This window comes from Tiliqua scincoides, chromosome 8, assembly GCF_035046505.1.
Source record: "Tiliqua scincoides isolate rTilSci1 chromosome 8, rTilSci1.hap2, whole genome shotgun sequence".
Taxonomy (NCBI): Eukaryota; Metazoa; Chordata; class Lepidosauria; order Squamata; family Scincidae; genus Tiliqua; species Tiliqua scincoides.
Genome location: NC_089828.1, coordinates 35922438 through 35938504, shown reverse-complemented (window position 1 = coordinate 35938504; position 16067 = coordinate 35922438). Strand labels below are relative to the sequence as shown.

The 16067-nt window shown below is 44.3% G+C and overlaps 1 protein-coding gene across 1 annotated transcript in view; it reads right to left on the bottom strand.

The window, feature by feature from the left end:
* Positions 1 to 7122: 7122 nt before the first annotated feature.
* Positions 7123 to 16067, bottom strand: part of LOC136659197 (calcium/calmodulin-dependent protein kinase type IV-like) — a 52491-nt gene continuing 43546 nt past the window's right edge. The window contains exons 9-11 of the mRNA XM_066636313.1: positions 11509 to 11635; positions 8373 to 8525; positions 7123 to 7410 (exon numbers count right to left, since the gene is read on the bottom strand). Of these exons, the coding sequence (XP_066492410.1) occupies positions 7123 to 7410; positions 8373 to 8525; positions 11509 to 11635 (568 nt within the window). The remainder of the gene's footprint in view (positions 7411 to 8372; positions 8526 to 11508; positions 11636 to 16067) is intronic.

Here is a 16067-nt window from a genome sequence, read left to right as displayed (position 1 = left end):
CATGTGCACACACACGTCAATCAGTGACATGGTGAACCAACAGAAGGTTGAGAAAGCTGCTGTTTGAGAGACTTCCAAAAGCCTCATCTGAATTTCTTCTTGGATTTTAGAATTCTGAATTACCTGGACTTGTTGCCAAAGTGGAACAAATGAATTTGGAATCCTCCACTGTTTCACTTTCTATTTCCAGACTTTGGACAGTGTGCTATGCCTACATGGTTTACAATACTTTTCAGTTCCTCTTGATAATTTGTATCTTTTCCCTTCCTTTGCAATAATGCCCACCTCCATTGACTGCAAAACACTGCCAAAAAGCCATTCTGATGTGATTGCATATATGATTGCTCCAATAAGCTTCTTGTGTGATGTTTTATCAATACCCAGGAACACATATGCACATCAGTACAAAAAAGATCTTGCCGCACTTATGTATACAGTTCAATAACATACAGATTGCTTTTTTGCAGTATTGTATCATTGCATTCTTAATATGTCTACATGCCTAGAGCTTGTCCATTTGGATTGTGGGGTCATGCATTTCACATTAGCCCATCTCTAAACACCTTAGAATGTGGGTAATAAAAGGGGAGGTAATTCTAGAATCCTCATCCTCATCCAGTTTCACTAGCTCCTCTCTCAGGGACAATGGAGCCCCACCCCTCCTGCAGTGTCCTCATTGGTGCCTTCCTGGATTCCTTTAAAAGTAGAGCTGCAAACTGTGCAAGCCCCTCATGTTTATCTGCTGTCTTCTTCTGAGATGAGAGGATTGGCCACCCTGTTACCATAAAAAGGTGCCCATTCATTGCTCCCATTAAATACAGAAGTGCTTGTTGGTCCTGACTGTGTAGCCCTCCTGGGTCCAGTAGGATGCCAGTGATGCCCCTACCTCTGTAAGAGGGTAGAATCCCCAGAGACACACCCTCTGAGTGTCCTGTTGGGAATCAAGGAGTTTTCCTCAGAAAGCCAACATTGGAATCCACAGCTGACAGTTATCCTGTTCTAGGCTTGGGCCTGTAGGAGGTACTAGAGAAGATCAAAGAACTCAGGAAAGGGAATAGGACCATGGACAGTTCACTGAAAGCAGGACAGTTGCAGGTTGGATACAAGCACCAAAGAGCAGCAAGCTAGGATGTTGCTCCAGCAATGATCTGGAGTCCTGAGGGTTTATTTAAGTAGTCCTGCTGTCCAGTTTGTATTTTCAATGCCATCCTCTCCATTGGTGTTCCAGGAGGGGTGGGGGCAAAGCACTATGTTTCTTCAGATGCCAGGCTGCTGGTATAAAGTAGCCCCTCTTCCTCACCTTCAGAGCCAATAGTGACTGCAAAAGCAAAAGCTATTTGGACAGACTGGACAAAGCTTTCGGACAAAGCTTTTTCAGTTCCAACTGGCTCTGAAGGCAAGGGGGAGGCTGCTTTACACCACTGGCCAGGCCATACACCAGAATAAATTTAGTGTTCCCTCCCCCGCCCCAGGAACTCCAGTGATCTTCTCTGAAACAACTATTGGTGCTTTAAGCAGACATGCCTGGCTCTGGTGTCTGTGAAGCTAGGGAGCCTTCTCATTGCTGACAGGTCTAGGAAGGAAAGTGGAATATCTACCTCTGTAGGTTGTGCCAGCCCTTTGGGACCCTGGCTTCTGTGGATGCCTCACCTGGGCGGACAGCGCCTTCAGAGGCTCTTTCTGGGGACCCAATCTCCATAATCATGTCCTCCTGGGCTCCATGCTCTCCTGTGATAGTAAGAGCCATGACACAGGCTGTATTCAGCTTGGTGGGTCACTTTTTGTACACAAATGCAATGCGCAACACAAGTCTAGTTAATTCAGCTGTCCAGTGACCTTTTAAAAATATCCTATTCTCTTTATTTTTGAATAAAATCTTCAATGACTGATGGCTCTATTTGCAGACAGCTCCTGCAGCCCTTTCAAGTGATTGAAACTGCCCTTGTTTCTTCTAGTTGAATTTTCTGTAGCCCTTTTGCCAAAATTTGCAAGTTTTCCAGAAAAAAAACTGAAATTGAATACCTAGATCAGATATTCCTTTAAAAAAAAATACAATTCAAGCATTCCTTGAGAGTTTCACCTTGACATTCTGCGGAAAAAATGCAGGTGGATGTGTCTGTTTATGTATGTGCATGTGCAAATGCATGCCAGTGCACATAGCCAATTAGAGGGGGGCTAATTTCTACATCTGGAAGAAAAAAGACCAAAAAACCGCCACCCAAATGTATACATTAGTAAAATAAATGTTCCTATTCAAAGGCCACATGAGGGAGAGGAATTGGTCACATAATTGAGCTTATTTGGAATCAGGATTTAGCATGTAATTCTAAATAGTGCTTAACTATTTCTATATAGGTGCACAGTACACATGTTCTGAAGTTAAACTCTCTTTGTCCGTTTGTTTTCCTCTTCAACAGTCACTTCTTGTCCAAAACAATCATTTTGGATCTTGTTAGGGAAAGCTTTATAATCTCTGGATGTAAGCTAAGCATGAATCTTCCTCCCCTGCAATTAGCAGGAGTTTATATAAATAATACAATTAGCAGGAGTTTATATAAATAAAGTGGAACCCCCTCCCACATCTTTTTTCATAGTGGGGTTTTTAGATGACTTTGATCTTCTTACCCAAGTGGTTGAGAATGCTTTCCTTCCTGCCTGGAAAAGTCCTTTTCTGATTAAAGTTCTCTGCTTGAGCCATGATCAGCCCTCTGATGTAAAGAAGTTGATCCCACCGTGGCCAACTTAGTTCAGCTGCATTTTTGCTCTGCTGTGTCACTAGCCACTGCTAGAATGCTAATTGCTATCTCTGTAGATGCTGATGAAAACTGTTATAGCCCCTCTGGGTGAGACAGACATTACAAGAGTTGGCAGTGTTGGTTTGCAAGATCGACTTTTACTAGCACCTGAGGCCTAACTACTGGAGTCAGGTGCAAAATAGTGGCTGAGGATAGAGTTAGACCCCAAATGGGGGTCAGCATCACTCACTGGCAAGGCCAATTGCCTAGTGTCCCACATGAGTCATGCAATGGGACAATCTATACAGTATATGCAAATACAAGTCTATATCTGTATTATTACAGTATGTATTAGGGATTCTAACAGTGTAATTTAAGGGGACGAAGCCTGTTCAGTTCTGATATTGTTAAATAAATAGGAGAAAAATAAACCCGTTATTGATCTACTGCAAATCATCCAGCAATCTACTAGTAGATCTCAATTCACCTTTTGCACGCACTTGTATTACATCAACCAACTAGTGAAAAAAGGCCAGTACATTCCCACCTAAAGAGGAAGCACATTTAAGAACAAGTTGCACAGATTTCTGCTCCATAACCCAGACAAGTCTTTAAAAAGGTAACCGTGCACTGATTTGTGAATCCATCTTTACTGTCTTCTCAGTCAGCCCTATGAATTTAATCTCATGCAGTTTGGTAGAGACTTTTTCTAATCTGAAACGCCACAAAGTGCATTGGTTAAAATGAAAAACAACATTGTATTTACAAGCCCTTTGATATTACAGTTGGGAGGGGATGCATATATTACTAGAAACTGATTTTCTTTTTCATTCTTCTATTTGTCTATGTAGCTAAAAATGCTCCATGAGGTTTAAGGAGTTTAGACATGTGGTTTGTAGTATTAACATCTCCATGTCTATCAAAACAACAATTTCTGTCCACACCTTGTCCATTTTATTCACCTCCTTGCTTGTAGATTTTCTGTTTATTGACTTCTTAAAGATGAAGCAGAACTTCACAAAATGGAGATGGCTTTAACAACATAAGTGAACAGCCTTGCCAGCCTGCCTGACCTAAATTGTTTTCCAGTGTCACAAAGTAATTAACATGGTGATGAATGAATGTGGATGAACCTACCCAACAGGACAGCTAGCTGTACACATATTTCAGTTCAACCAGAATCTTTTCAGCTGACGTTTGTGAGAATAGAAAATTTTTGTTTTCCCATCTTGAGAAATGGATTAAGCCGATGCCCAGGTTAAATGTAAGCAAATGACATGTGCTGAAGCTTAGCCCTTGGATTTCAGCCAATGTCTTAACTGAAATATTCTGATGGTTCTCCATAATGTTAGATGTCTTTTATAGGAATAGTCCCATGATTTGACACTTGTAATATAATATTGTTATAAAGTACAAATGCTTAAAAATGTGTCCTCCTCCAGGTGTGGTGGTTGGTGAAAAAGGGAGGCTAAATTATTGGTCAGATGATCTAATGCCATGCTTACTCTTCAGCAATACATCTGTGATACTGGCAATATGGCAATCCCTTTATCCATGTTTAGGTGTTCTTTCAATGAGTTGCAAATGTACTAATGGCTGTCCACTCACAAATAAATGTATAAGTGTTTGGCACAAGTTTGCCCCAGACGGAAACCTTGAGAAGAGTTTACATTCTGAGAAGACAAGGAAGATGCAGGTTAGGCAGGTCGATGTGCAGAGAAAGGAGGAAGTATAGATGGATGCAGAGATGGGAAGGAAGAACCCAATTAAATCATTGTTTCTGTAATGCTGAGCAAGAACTCGATTGCATCTGGTAATTGCTAAGGGATTGGAGGAATGTGGCATTTCTGGGCTGAATGGAAAATAGGAAAACTTGGCAAGTAGAGATGGCAAATGTATCTTGTGTGAGCATCCAGGAGAAGAACTACAACTGACTGCAGAACCTTGGGTCCAGCTGAATTTTGTTGTAATGAACCTTCTTTGGGAAACTGGATTTTCACTATTCTTCCCAAGTTAGGGAAGCTCCTCTATCTCCATGATGTATCTGGGTCTCCACTCTTCCCTTGGGTGTCTCTGCCACTGTCAGCATAGATTGTAAGTGATCTGCCACCTTTGCTGATGATGCTCTGTATAGTGTCACACATATGATGCGCATAACAAATCTGTTATTGTTAGAAGCTGGTTTCCGAGATTCCATCACCACTATTCAGTGCAACCCTGGGGTGAGAACATGCAGATGAAGGGGCAGGGCCATAAGAGAAACAGGTTTGATTGGTTCTTATATTATGTAAGCCTTCCCTTCCAGTGGCTCTCCAAGGCAGAGAGGATCTCTCTCAGTACTACTACCTGAGATCTGTTTAATGGGAGATTGAACTGGAGACCTTCTGCATGCAAAGCAGGTACTCTTCCACTGAACAATAGCCCCAACCCATCAGACAATGGGAAATTTGGGTTCACTGAAGCCTTTTGTCATTTAATTAATTTCTTTCCCCAGCACAGTTGCTGTTTTCTCACAACCCACACAGTTTGGGTATTAGTAAGTTAATAGAATCACACCTAATGCCTCTATTCATAGGAGCTAAAATGTAGGCTACACTCTACCTACATTGCCTATGATTTTTCTAAATGACTACTAACTTTACAGTTCTTGATAAAATCAACTACTGATGCATTTGAACCCTCTTCCCTTCACTGAATAAAAGACTACGAAGTATGAATGTTATATAATTAATCGCACCAATCATGTTCCCTTGAAATGGAAGGCAAATCTAAAATCCTAGAGCTGAAATAATTGGGTGAGTGGCTTTCAAATAACTCCTCATAATTTGGAGATCTGGCTTCAGATCTTTGCTCTCAATCATGGAGCTCACTGGGCTCCTCAGCCAGCTGCCTCTTTCCTACTTTGCCTATCAGGGTTGTTACAAGAAAAAATTTGTGAAAGCAACAGATGTGATGTGGAAGCTTTTTGTGCTGGATTCCCACTGTCTTTTTCTTTCTCAGAAAGCAGAGCTGTAGTACTGGGTGGGTGAATTCGATTTGGATTATGACAGAAGAGTTTCTTTCCCCCAGGCCTGAACAACTCACCCCTTGAAGTGGATATTAGCTATGAAGTAGAAAATGTACAGCACACACAGCAAAACCGTGCCCACAACTTTTTCTTCTTCAGCTAACAACAGCTTCAGAGGGGCAAATTTAAATTGGGGAATTGGTTCAAGGGCAAAGCTTTAACCCCTGATCCTATGCCATATAGCTGCACCTGCAGCTATTTTTGAAAATGCAAAATATATTGGAGGTTTCGATCATCGAACACACACATCATGTCTAGCTGGCTTCTTATTTCAGGTCGCGTTTTATGATTGTTGGTGCTGCTTTATTTATTTCCTGGGGCCTCTAAGATACAGGTAGTCACTTTTTAAATAATTGAATCAAATAAATACATCCCCCCTTTTTAACAGCATCCTAGTGGAGGCTGTTGGATCTAGGGTTTGGTTTGGTTTTTAAAAATGGAGTAAATGTTCATATTTTGAAAATTGAAACTTCCCATTTTGAAAATGGACAATAAGATTCCAACATTTTTACATTGTTTGCTCCTTGGGACAAGGATGTGTTTCTCTTTGTAAAGCACCATGTACACACATGGTACTACAGAAATATTAAAACCTTAAGGACCACCTGCTTCTGTGTGACTTTGCCAGTCCTTTCAGATGTTTCAAAGATCATGCTACATGTCCCTTCATTGTTCAAAGCCAAGTGCATGTGGGAGGGTCTTCTGTGTGGTGGCCTCCAAGCTCTGGGACTTCCTGCTTTAACCTTTAGGATTCCCCCCTCCCGCCCCCCAACCTTTAAGGAGAATTTAAACTCATTTATTCAACCAGGCTTTTAGGGCATGATTTCTGGGGGAAGGGGCACTCTCTGAGACTGTTTTTTAAATATGTTTTTATCTGTCATTTGATTTCAGTGATAGTTCATTTATATAGTGTCACATTATTATATTCTAATACGTGTTTTAGTTTCCTGCCTCTTTCATGGGGCATAAGCAAGGGGGGTTATTTATTTTCAAAAGACCAACCTGGCTGCTTCTCTTTGCCAAGTTCTTTCTTATGCAGAGTCAAGGTAAAAAATGTTTAAATATTTTGTGGGTCAAGGACCTGAAAGGCAGGGGGAAATTCTTGAGGATGGCACAAATGACTCATCAGAACAGGAACTCTCATAAACAAAGCTATGCACTATATGATTCCTCATCCTGTAGGCTGGCTTTCTGTATAGGTCACTCCTTTATCTGCATGCTCTCTTAATCCGACTGGTTGGCTTTATGGTCTGTCTCCAGTGAGGACAGACTTTACCCCTTGAATGGCTGGCAAGAGCAAAGCAGCACCAAGTTTGGGGGTTAACTTTTGCACCCAGCCCCGTTGAGCACAAGTGAGGGCGTCATCGGGTGCTCCGTTTGGAAAGTATCAAGCCTCTCTCCCTGGACTGAAGGAGTCATCACTCCAGTGCTTTGCAAGTTGGTCTCAGAAGATTTCTGGTAAGTGTTATCTTCAAGAAGAAGGGTGTTCCCCGCCCCCTGAGCCAAGCATGTTTCTTTGGCTGTGTCCTGATGGCGCCCATTTCTGGAACCGTCATGGTGGCCATGATTGCCTAGTCGGCTGGAAGCGACCACAGCTTTCATAGCGGCCTGTGTAAATCAAGGTGAGAGGTGATTGATGTGTTTTAGGTTTTACAAAATACATAATACCTTCCCTTTTGCTCTTTTTATCACCTGATCCATTGCTACAAGCATGGGTTTAAGAGCTGGGTTATCTAGTCCAAGTCTACCATAGATTATTGGCAGCTGCTGGGACTAGCACCCTGAAACAGATCCTTACCTGATGGGCTGTGGGTTGGAGCATCTCCCTAGCTGTTAAGGCTGTGGTTTTCAGACTCCCCGGGAGTTTGAAAGCCACAGTAAGTCCTTGCAGGGGAGGGGAGGGAGGCAGCAGGGGCGGGGGGAAGGTAGCAATGCGATCGCCAGGGCCCTCAGGCTGGAGCATCGTGGCGCCCCAGTTTGAATACCACTGTGTTAAGGGCTCTCAGGTGCTGGGATAACTTTGCCCACTCAGGCTGGCTTTTGGCAACAGGAAGTAGCTATAAAGTCTTCCTGTTCAAGCTGGGATTTTGCTTAGGCAATGTCTCTCTCTGTCTCAAATTGGGACTCCCAGAAGTCAAAGGTTGTGTTTCCACTGCAAGCCTGGCAGACTGAGTTCACTGCCTGAGCTGCAGAACCAGCCTGCCAAAAATTCTGACAACCCATAGCCACCTGCTCTTATAAAGCCAGAGGTTGGTCTGAGCAACTTGCCCCTGTCTAAGGACTTGCTCCCTTGTATCTTGTCAGTTTCTGTTTTGAACTATGCACCTTTCTTTACTTTTGATCCTTGTTTGCCACTCTGGAACTCAACTCTTGCTTATTTTGAGCCCTGCACCTGCTTCTGACCCAAACAGACTTATAACCACTTCCCCCCAAGTCTTGAAAAGGATCTTATCGTGGCCTTATAGAGACCCTCTGGCTTGGTTCCTGGTCTGTCTGAAGCTCAGCTCTGTATTATGCATGTGGTCTCAGAGTTCAAAAGCATCTCGCCTTTAATCTTTCTCAACTGTTACCTTCAGCTTCCGCCTTGCATTGAACTCCTGTAGTTTCTTCTGTGTGCTATCCATGTGAGCAAACTTAGCAGCTTTGCCAGTAACCCATGGATGCTCCAAGGCCTGCTGCACTGTTAGCCTCTTTTGGGGATCCAAAACGATCAGCTTTTGAACCTGCAGGGCCCATGATAACAGTGTCAGAAGAGAAATTTCACCCCCTAGGCATTTAGAGAAAAATGTCTTATTGTTTGTAAATTTTCAGTTTGCATTCTCTCTATGCTGTGGAGCTAGTTTGCAGAACACACACACAGTCTTCAAGTGACATCAGTAGCTAGGAGCATGGGAAGGAAGACTCTTTGTGGGTAAATGCCATTGTTATTGTTGTTCCCACAGGTTACCTGACTGGGGACACATATTCCATGGCAACTGTTCTAGAAGATTCTTCTGGGTAAAGAACATACTAAGATCTTCCAGGATAAAAATAGACTGAGTCATGAAAGGAGCTAAATAGGAAGTGAGGAGACACCAAGGCTTTAGGAAGCTGAATAATATCCTGGTTATTGTGACCTGGCCTATCGCCTGGCAACTGATGTGTGACCAGGTGCTTCAGAAAAAGGATTAATGGCTGGAAATCTCTGTCCAGTGTGTGGGAAGGGCAGAGAAACAGCAATCAAGACAGAAAGAGCTTGAATGTTTATGCTGAAATTGGTTAAAAGTGGAAGCAGCCTGTATATTATTCAACAATTCACAGATGAACAATAAGGACACTTTTGTAACACCCCACATTCTTAAAATAAGGATCTCATATCCCCCCACATTACACATTACCTTACAATCTGTTACCTACAGTTTAAAATATCTTCAACAACTCTTCCCTTTCTTCTTTGCTGCCCCTTATGCCTGGAATTGCCTTTCAAAATGTCTTTACAATGCCCCTCCCTTATTACTTTCAAACGCTTTCTAAAAAATCACCTTTTCTGTGAAGTTTCTGGCACAACTCCTTAGCCCCCCTATCCAAATGTAAAACTATGCCTAAATTATGAATAACTACAATAATTGCACATTCTTCTCCTGGTTTTATTCCAGCTGTTGCTTCTCTCTCCTCCCTCTGTTGTTTCTCTTGTGTCATTTTCTAGAGATTGTAGGCACCTCAGGGCAGGAACCTGTTCTCTGAAAGTACCATGTACATGAATGGTGCTAAATCTATTTATATAAAAACAAATGTCCTGACTGACTCATCAACACCCATCCCAAACCCCTTTGACTTAGAAACATGAAATTTGAGGAGGATATATATTCCTTCCATGATGCAAGGACCTACTAAGAAGGGAGGCATGGCGGGGGAGGGAGTGGGGTAGGACTGGTGGAGCTATCAGATCCTGAGTCCCATGTCGGGCCTCGCAGCCCGACTTGGGACTCCTTGATTCTGCGCTGGCTCAATAGCCGCTGCCCATTGTGGGGCTACTTCCTTTATCGAGAAGCCACCATGGGCTGCCCAGTGCATGATGGATGCTGTGGTAGCCATTTTGGCGCTGTGGCAGCCTCGCGCACCAGGCAGCTCAGGATTGGGCTGTGAGAGAGGCCTGTGGTCTATATGACAACTGAGGCCAGGCTGGCCCCTTTAACTTAACCCTTTTTAAGTAGGTATTGCAAGGGGTAGTAACAGAAAAATAACAGTCATTTTAGCATTTACTCTGAACACTAAAATGAAGTGTATTTCTGGTTCAATGTGAAGTTCTGCTACCCCAAGACTGTGGACAAGCCTTTCTCTTGAGAATTTGTGCTATTGTCAGCCCTTGCTCTGCTTATCCTAGTGAGAGGAGAGTTGTGTGGGGCAGTCTCACTTCCCTCACAAGAGGCATTGCTCTGCTTTATCCCTATGTTCCAGGGAGGGGAGAGTTAGGGAAGAGCATTGACTCGAAAGTTCTGTGGCGCAGTCTTGCTTCCCTCACAGGAATCATTGCTCTACTTATCCCTGTGTTACACTGAGAGGAGATAGGGAACAGCACTGACTCAAGAGTTCTGTGGTGCAGTCAAGCTTCCCTCCCAGGAGACATTTTCTCTTGACCGTGGTTGTAAATAACAGCTGAGGGTCCCTCAATTTATGTAAATAACAGCTGCGGGTCCCTCAATGGATGGCAACTGAGTATTTAAATGTCAGTGGGGAGATGGTGCCTCACACTATTGTCCCCATCACAGGAGACCAGTCCCTTTCCTATCTCATGTATGACACTCGGCTAATGGCTAGTGAGGTTTGCGAGCTCATCATGACACATGCGGTGGACAACTGGGAGGAGTACTCCATCACATCCCAGGACAGCAAGGGGGACAACTACACCAGCTCCATTGAGTACCTCGCTCACATGTCCCTACCCTTTGCTTATGGTGATTTACATGAACTGGTGGGAAACTGTTCAAGTTTGTATTCAAGGTTTACAGTAATGAGGACCTCTGTGAGAGTCTTGGTGGGGAAGGTCATTCAGTGAGGATGCCATGCTTTACGCAGGACCTTTCAAGGGGCCATTTTGATGTGTAACTGTGTGTAGTCTCCTTCCTTTTTTTCTCAGGAGGAGACTAAAAGGTTAACTTTGGCTGTGGCTTGCTGGTGGAGGGGTTGTCTTGGAGATTAATGGCCCTCTAATTATTTCTACATTGCTTCTCCCATGTCAGCAACTTGCTTGAAAAGCCCTGACCCCTGAGTCACCTTGCAGATAAGGTGAGGTAATTGTCTAAACTTGTTTTATAGGTAGAAATTTCTTGCCCTACAGGCAAGTATCTATGGTAGTTAAATACCATAGTGAAGCACAGGTATCACAGTAGCAAATACATAAGGAAAGAAAATGGAGGATACTCAGAAGTATATTCCATTGAGTTAAATGGGGCTTATTCCTAGGAAAGCATGCATAGGATTGCAGCCTCTGTGGTTAATAGTGGCTCTGGGGGGAGATTTAAGTTGGAGAGTTGGCATGGGGCAATGGCTTCCCCCCTGCCCATTGTGCAACATTTCTAATCAAAATTGCATACCCCCAGTGACTGTTTTGAAAAAGAAAAAGATATCCTGGATTCCAATTGCAGAACTTCAAGGTCATGCCTAGTTTGGGTTCCAGTCTGGTTGGTTGAATATGTTTTCTAAAATGGAGACTAGAAAAGAACTCACCAAATCCTTGGCATTGAGAGATACTTCATCCCACCAAGGGGAGACAAACTCATAATCACAGTTGAGTATCCTGCTGTACATGTACTGGTCTCCACGTGGATCAAAAAAAGGTTCAAAGCCACATAGCCTGAAAAAATGGAGTAAAACAGTGGGACAAAAGCCGTCAACAGGTAAGCATGTATCATGGTAATACCCAAGTTATATTAGAAATATATTGAATAAACCTGTGATTCTCACACATTTAGAACTGGGACCCATTTTTTAGAATGAGAATCTGTCAGAACTCACCTGGAGTGATGTCATGACCAGAAGTGACATCATCAAGCAGGAAAATTTTTTAACAATTCTAGGCTGCAATCCTACCTACACTTACCCAGGAATAAGTCCCATTGACTTGCATTGTTAAAAGAATATTCATAATAGCTTTGCTAAAAGTACAGGTCTGTAATATTTCCCAAATGCAGCCACATACCATGCAAGTCTAATATATTAAAAATAAAATATTGAAATGAATGGGGACCCACCTGAAATTGGCTTGCAACCCACCTAGAGGATCCCAACCCACAGTTTGAGATACACTGGAATAAACAATGAACGGTTGTCTATGAGGCCAAAGAACCTGTCCACAGAGGAGGGTGGCTGTTGTGTCTCGGTATGAGTCAATGCTTTGGCTTTATTTCCTTCTAGTTAGCCTGCTGGAGAGGAGTAGTTCTGCCCCTTTGTCATGCCCTGCCACCTTCCCCGTGGGTCTACAATATTTTTTAAAATTATAAATGTACCAAAAGTATAAAACGAGAAAGATATCAAAAATATACAACTCATTTCAATGTCTACAATAAAGAAAGCCATGAGTGTGCCCGTGTGTTACCGTGATACTTGTCACTCTAACAGGTAATAAAACTAATCTACAACAAACTGGTCTGAAATATTTTTCCTCCTTAGGGTGTTTATAATAGGTGATGTAGACGTAAGTGCTATTTCCATTGCTATTGATGTAAGCAATGTTATGTGAATTTGGTTCTCTCTCACTAACACATTTCTGAAGTTGTAGGGAATAGGTTTTTCGAGTGAATATTTCTCCTGTGACTGCAACAGAGATTAAAAAATAAGAAAAAGAAAGGGACTCAAGCCATCTGCCACTTTGCTACCTCCAGTACCAATGTGAATTCAGCCAGAAAATAAAATCTGCTTGCTCCCAAAATGTTTACCAAAAAGCCTTGGGGCTCCATTAGTTTAAACTTGGCTAGGCTATGAAAAAAGGAAGCCACAATTCCAAACAAATGTATTTTGATTGGCCATAGCTGCCATCTGTTTCATTTAGGTTAATAAAAGCTGGGAACTAAAGGAGGTCAGAATTAGCTTCAAAAATGCTGCTGTGAGTCAACAGGGAGGATGACCTCTTTTTGCCCTTGTTCACTCATTCACTTTACCGAGTTGTGGAGGCTGTCATGTGATGTGTCCCTTCTTTGAAGTCAGTGCAACTGAATTCAGTGGGGCTCTCTTGACATGCTGTCATCTTGGGAAGTGATTGTTCCCAAACATGCATATGTCACCAAATGCAAATAGATTTGTAGGAAAGGTTCAGCAGCCACTGGAGTTGGCTGGGAATCAGACCCAAAGGGAGGCAACCCTTTACCACCCAACACAGTGGGAATTTGCATCCCCTGTCTCCCTGCAAGATTGTATTGGCAACCTTCAGTCTCGAAAGACTATGGTATCACGCTCTGAAAGGTGGTTCTGGCACAGCGTCTAGTGTAGCTGAAAAGGCCAATCCGGGAGTGACAATCCCTTCCACACTGGGAGCAAGTGCAGTCTGTCCCTGGTCTGTCTCCCTGGCTATGGGCCTTCCTTCTTTGCCTCTTAGCCTCAGACTGTTGGCAAAGTGTCTCTTCAAACTGGGAAAGGCCATGCTGCACAGCCTGCCTCCAAGCGGGCCGCTCAGAGGCCAGGGTTTCCCACTTGTTGAGGTCCATCCCTAAGGCCTTCAGATCCCTCTTGCAGATGTCCTTGTATCGCAGCTGTGGTCTACCTGTAGAGCGCTTTCCTTGCACGAGTTCTCCATAGAGGAGATCCTTTGGGATCCGGCCATCATCCATTCCCACGACATGACCAAGCCAACGCAGGCGTCTCTGTTTCAGCAGTGAATACATGCTAGGGATTCCAGCACGTTCCAGGACTGTGTTGTTTGGAACTTTGTCCTGCCAGGTGATGCCAAGGATGCATCGGAGGCAGCGCATGTGGAAAGCGCTCAGTTTCCTCTCCTGTTGTGAGCGAAGAATCCATGACTCGCTGCAGTACAGAAGTGTACTCAGGACGCAAGCTCTGTAGACCTGGATCTTGGTATGTTCCGTCAGCTTCTTGTTGGACCAGACTCTCTTTGTGAGTCTGGAAAACGTGGTAGCTGCTTTACCGATGCGCTTGTTTAGCTCGGTATCGAGAGAAAGAGTGTCGGAGATCGTTGAGCCAAGGTACACAAAGTCATGGACAACCTCCAGTTCATGCTCAGAGATTGTAATGTAGGGAGGTGAGTCCACATCCTGAACCATGACCTGTGTTTTCTTCAGGCTGATTGTCAGTCCAAAATCTTGGCAGGCCTTGCTAAAATGATCCATGAGCTGCTGGAGATCTTTGGCAGAGTGGGTAGTGACAGCTGCATCGTCGGCAAAGAGGAAGTCACGCAGACATTTCAGCTGGACTTTGGATTTTGCTCTCAGTCTGGAGAGGTTGAAGAGCTTTCCATCTGATCTGGTCCGGAGATAGATGCCTTCTGTTGCAGTTCCAAAGGCCTGCTTCAGCAGGACAGCGAAGAAAATCCCAAACAAGGTTGGTGCAAGAACACAGCCCTGCTTCACTCCGCTTCGGATGTCAAAAGGGTCTGATGTGGAGCCATCGAAGACAACAGTGCCCTTCATGTCCTTGTGGAAAGATCTGATGATGCTGAGGAGCCTGGGTGGACATCCGATCTTGGGGAGAATCTTGAAGAGGCCGTCTCTGCTCACCAGGTCGAAAGCCTTTGTGAGATCTATGAAGGCTATAAAGAGTGGCTGTCGTTGTTCCCTGCATTTCTCCTGCAGTTGTCTAAGGGAGAATACCATATCAGTGGTGGACCTGTTGGCTCGGAATCCACACTGCGATTCTGGATAGACGCTCTCTGCAAGTACCTGGAGCCTCTTTAGTGCAACTCGGGCAAACAGCTTTCCTACAACGCTAAGGAGAGAGATGCCGCGGTAGTTGTTGCAGTCACCCCTGTCACCTTTGTTCTTGTACAGCGTGATGATGTTTGCATCCCTCATGTCTTGAGGTACTCCACCTTCTCTCCAGCAGAGACAGAGGATTTCATGCAGCTCAGTGACGATGATCTCTTTGCAGCATTTTAGGACTTCAGCAGGGATGCTGTCTTTTCCAGGTGCCTTGCCAAAGGCAAGGGAGTCCAGGGCCACGTGAAGTTCTTCTAGGGTTGGTTCACTGTCAAGCTCTTCCAGCACAGGCAGGCGCTCAATGTTGTTCAGTGCTTCTTCGGTGACTACATTTCCTCTGGAATATAGCTCAGAGTAGTGCTGCACCCAGCGTTCCATCTGCTGCGCCCGATCCTGGATGACCTCGCCTGTGGCAGACTTCAGAGGGGCAATTTTCCTCTGTGTTGGACCTAGGGCCTGCTTGATACCGTCATACAACCCCTTGATGTTGCCCGTGTCAGCTGCTATCTGTATCTCAGAACAGAGCTGGAGCCAGTAGTCATTAGCACATCTCCTGGCAGTCTGTTGGACTTTGCTGCGAGCAGTTCGGAGGACCTGCAGGTTGCGCTCACTGGGACAGGCCTTGTATGCTGCTTGAGCTCTCCTCTTTTCCTCAATGACTGGTGTCAACTCCTCAGAGTGGGCTTCAAACCAGTCTGCCGCCTTGTTGGTCTTCTTGCCGAATATGGACAAGGCGGTGTTGTAAACGGTATTCTTGAAATGTTCCCATCTGTTGGATGCGTTTGCGTCGGCCAGGTCTGGAAGAGATTCCTCAAGCGCTTGTGCAAATTCCTCCACTTTTCTCTGATCCCGGGTCTTGCTGGTATCAATGCAAGGTCTTCCTTCCTTTTTCGTGTGATACAGTCGCTTTGTTTGCAGTTTCACTCTGCTGCACACCAGGGAGTGGTCAGTGTCGCAGGCAGCACCATGATAACTGCGTGTGATCTTGATGCTGGGAAGGCTGGAGTATCTGGTGAGAATCAGGTCAAGCTGGTGCCAGTGCTTTGATCTTGGGTGTCTCCAAGAGACTCTATGTTGGGGCTTTGTGTTGAAGAACGTGTTGCTGACACAGAGACCGTGATGACAGCAAAACTCTAGCAGGCGTTGGCCATTTTCGTACATCCTCCCAGTGCCAAACTGACCTAAGCAAGTGGGCCATGAACTGTTATCAGCACCAACTCTAGCATTGAAATCGCCGAGGATGAACAATGGCTCTTTTACAGGGATTTTCTTGACAGTGGTGGCCAGGTCATCATAGAATTTGTCTTTGGCTTCTGCTGGAGACGACAGAGTCGGTGCATAAGCACTGATGAGAGTGACAGG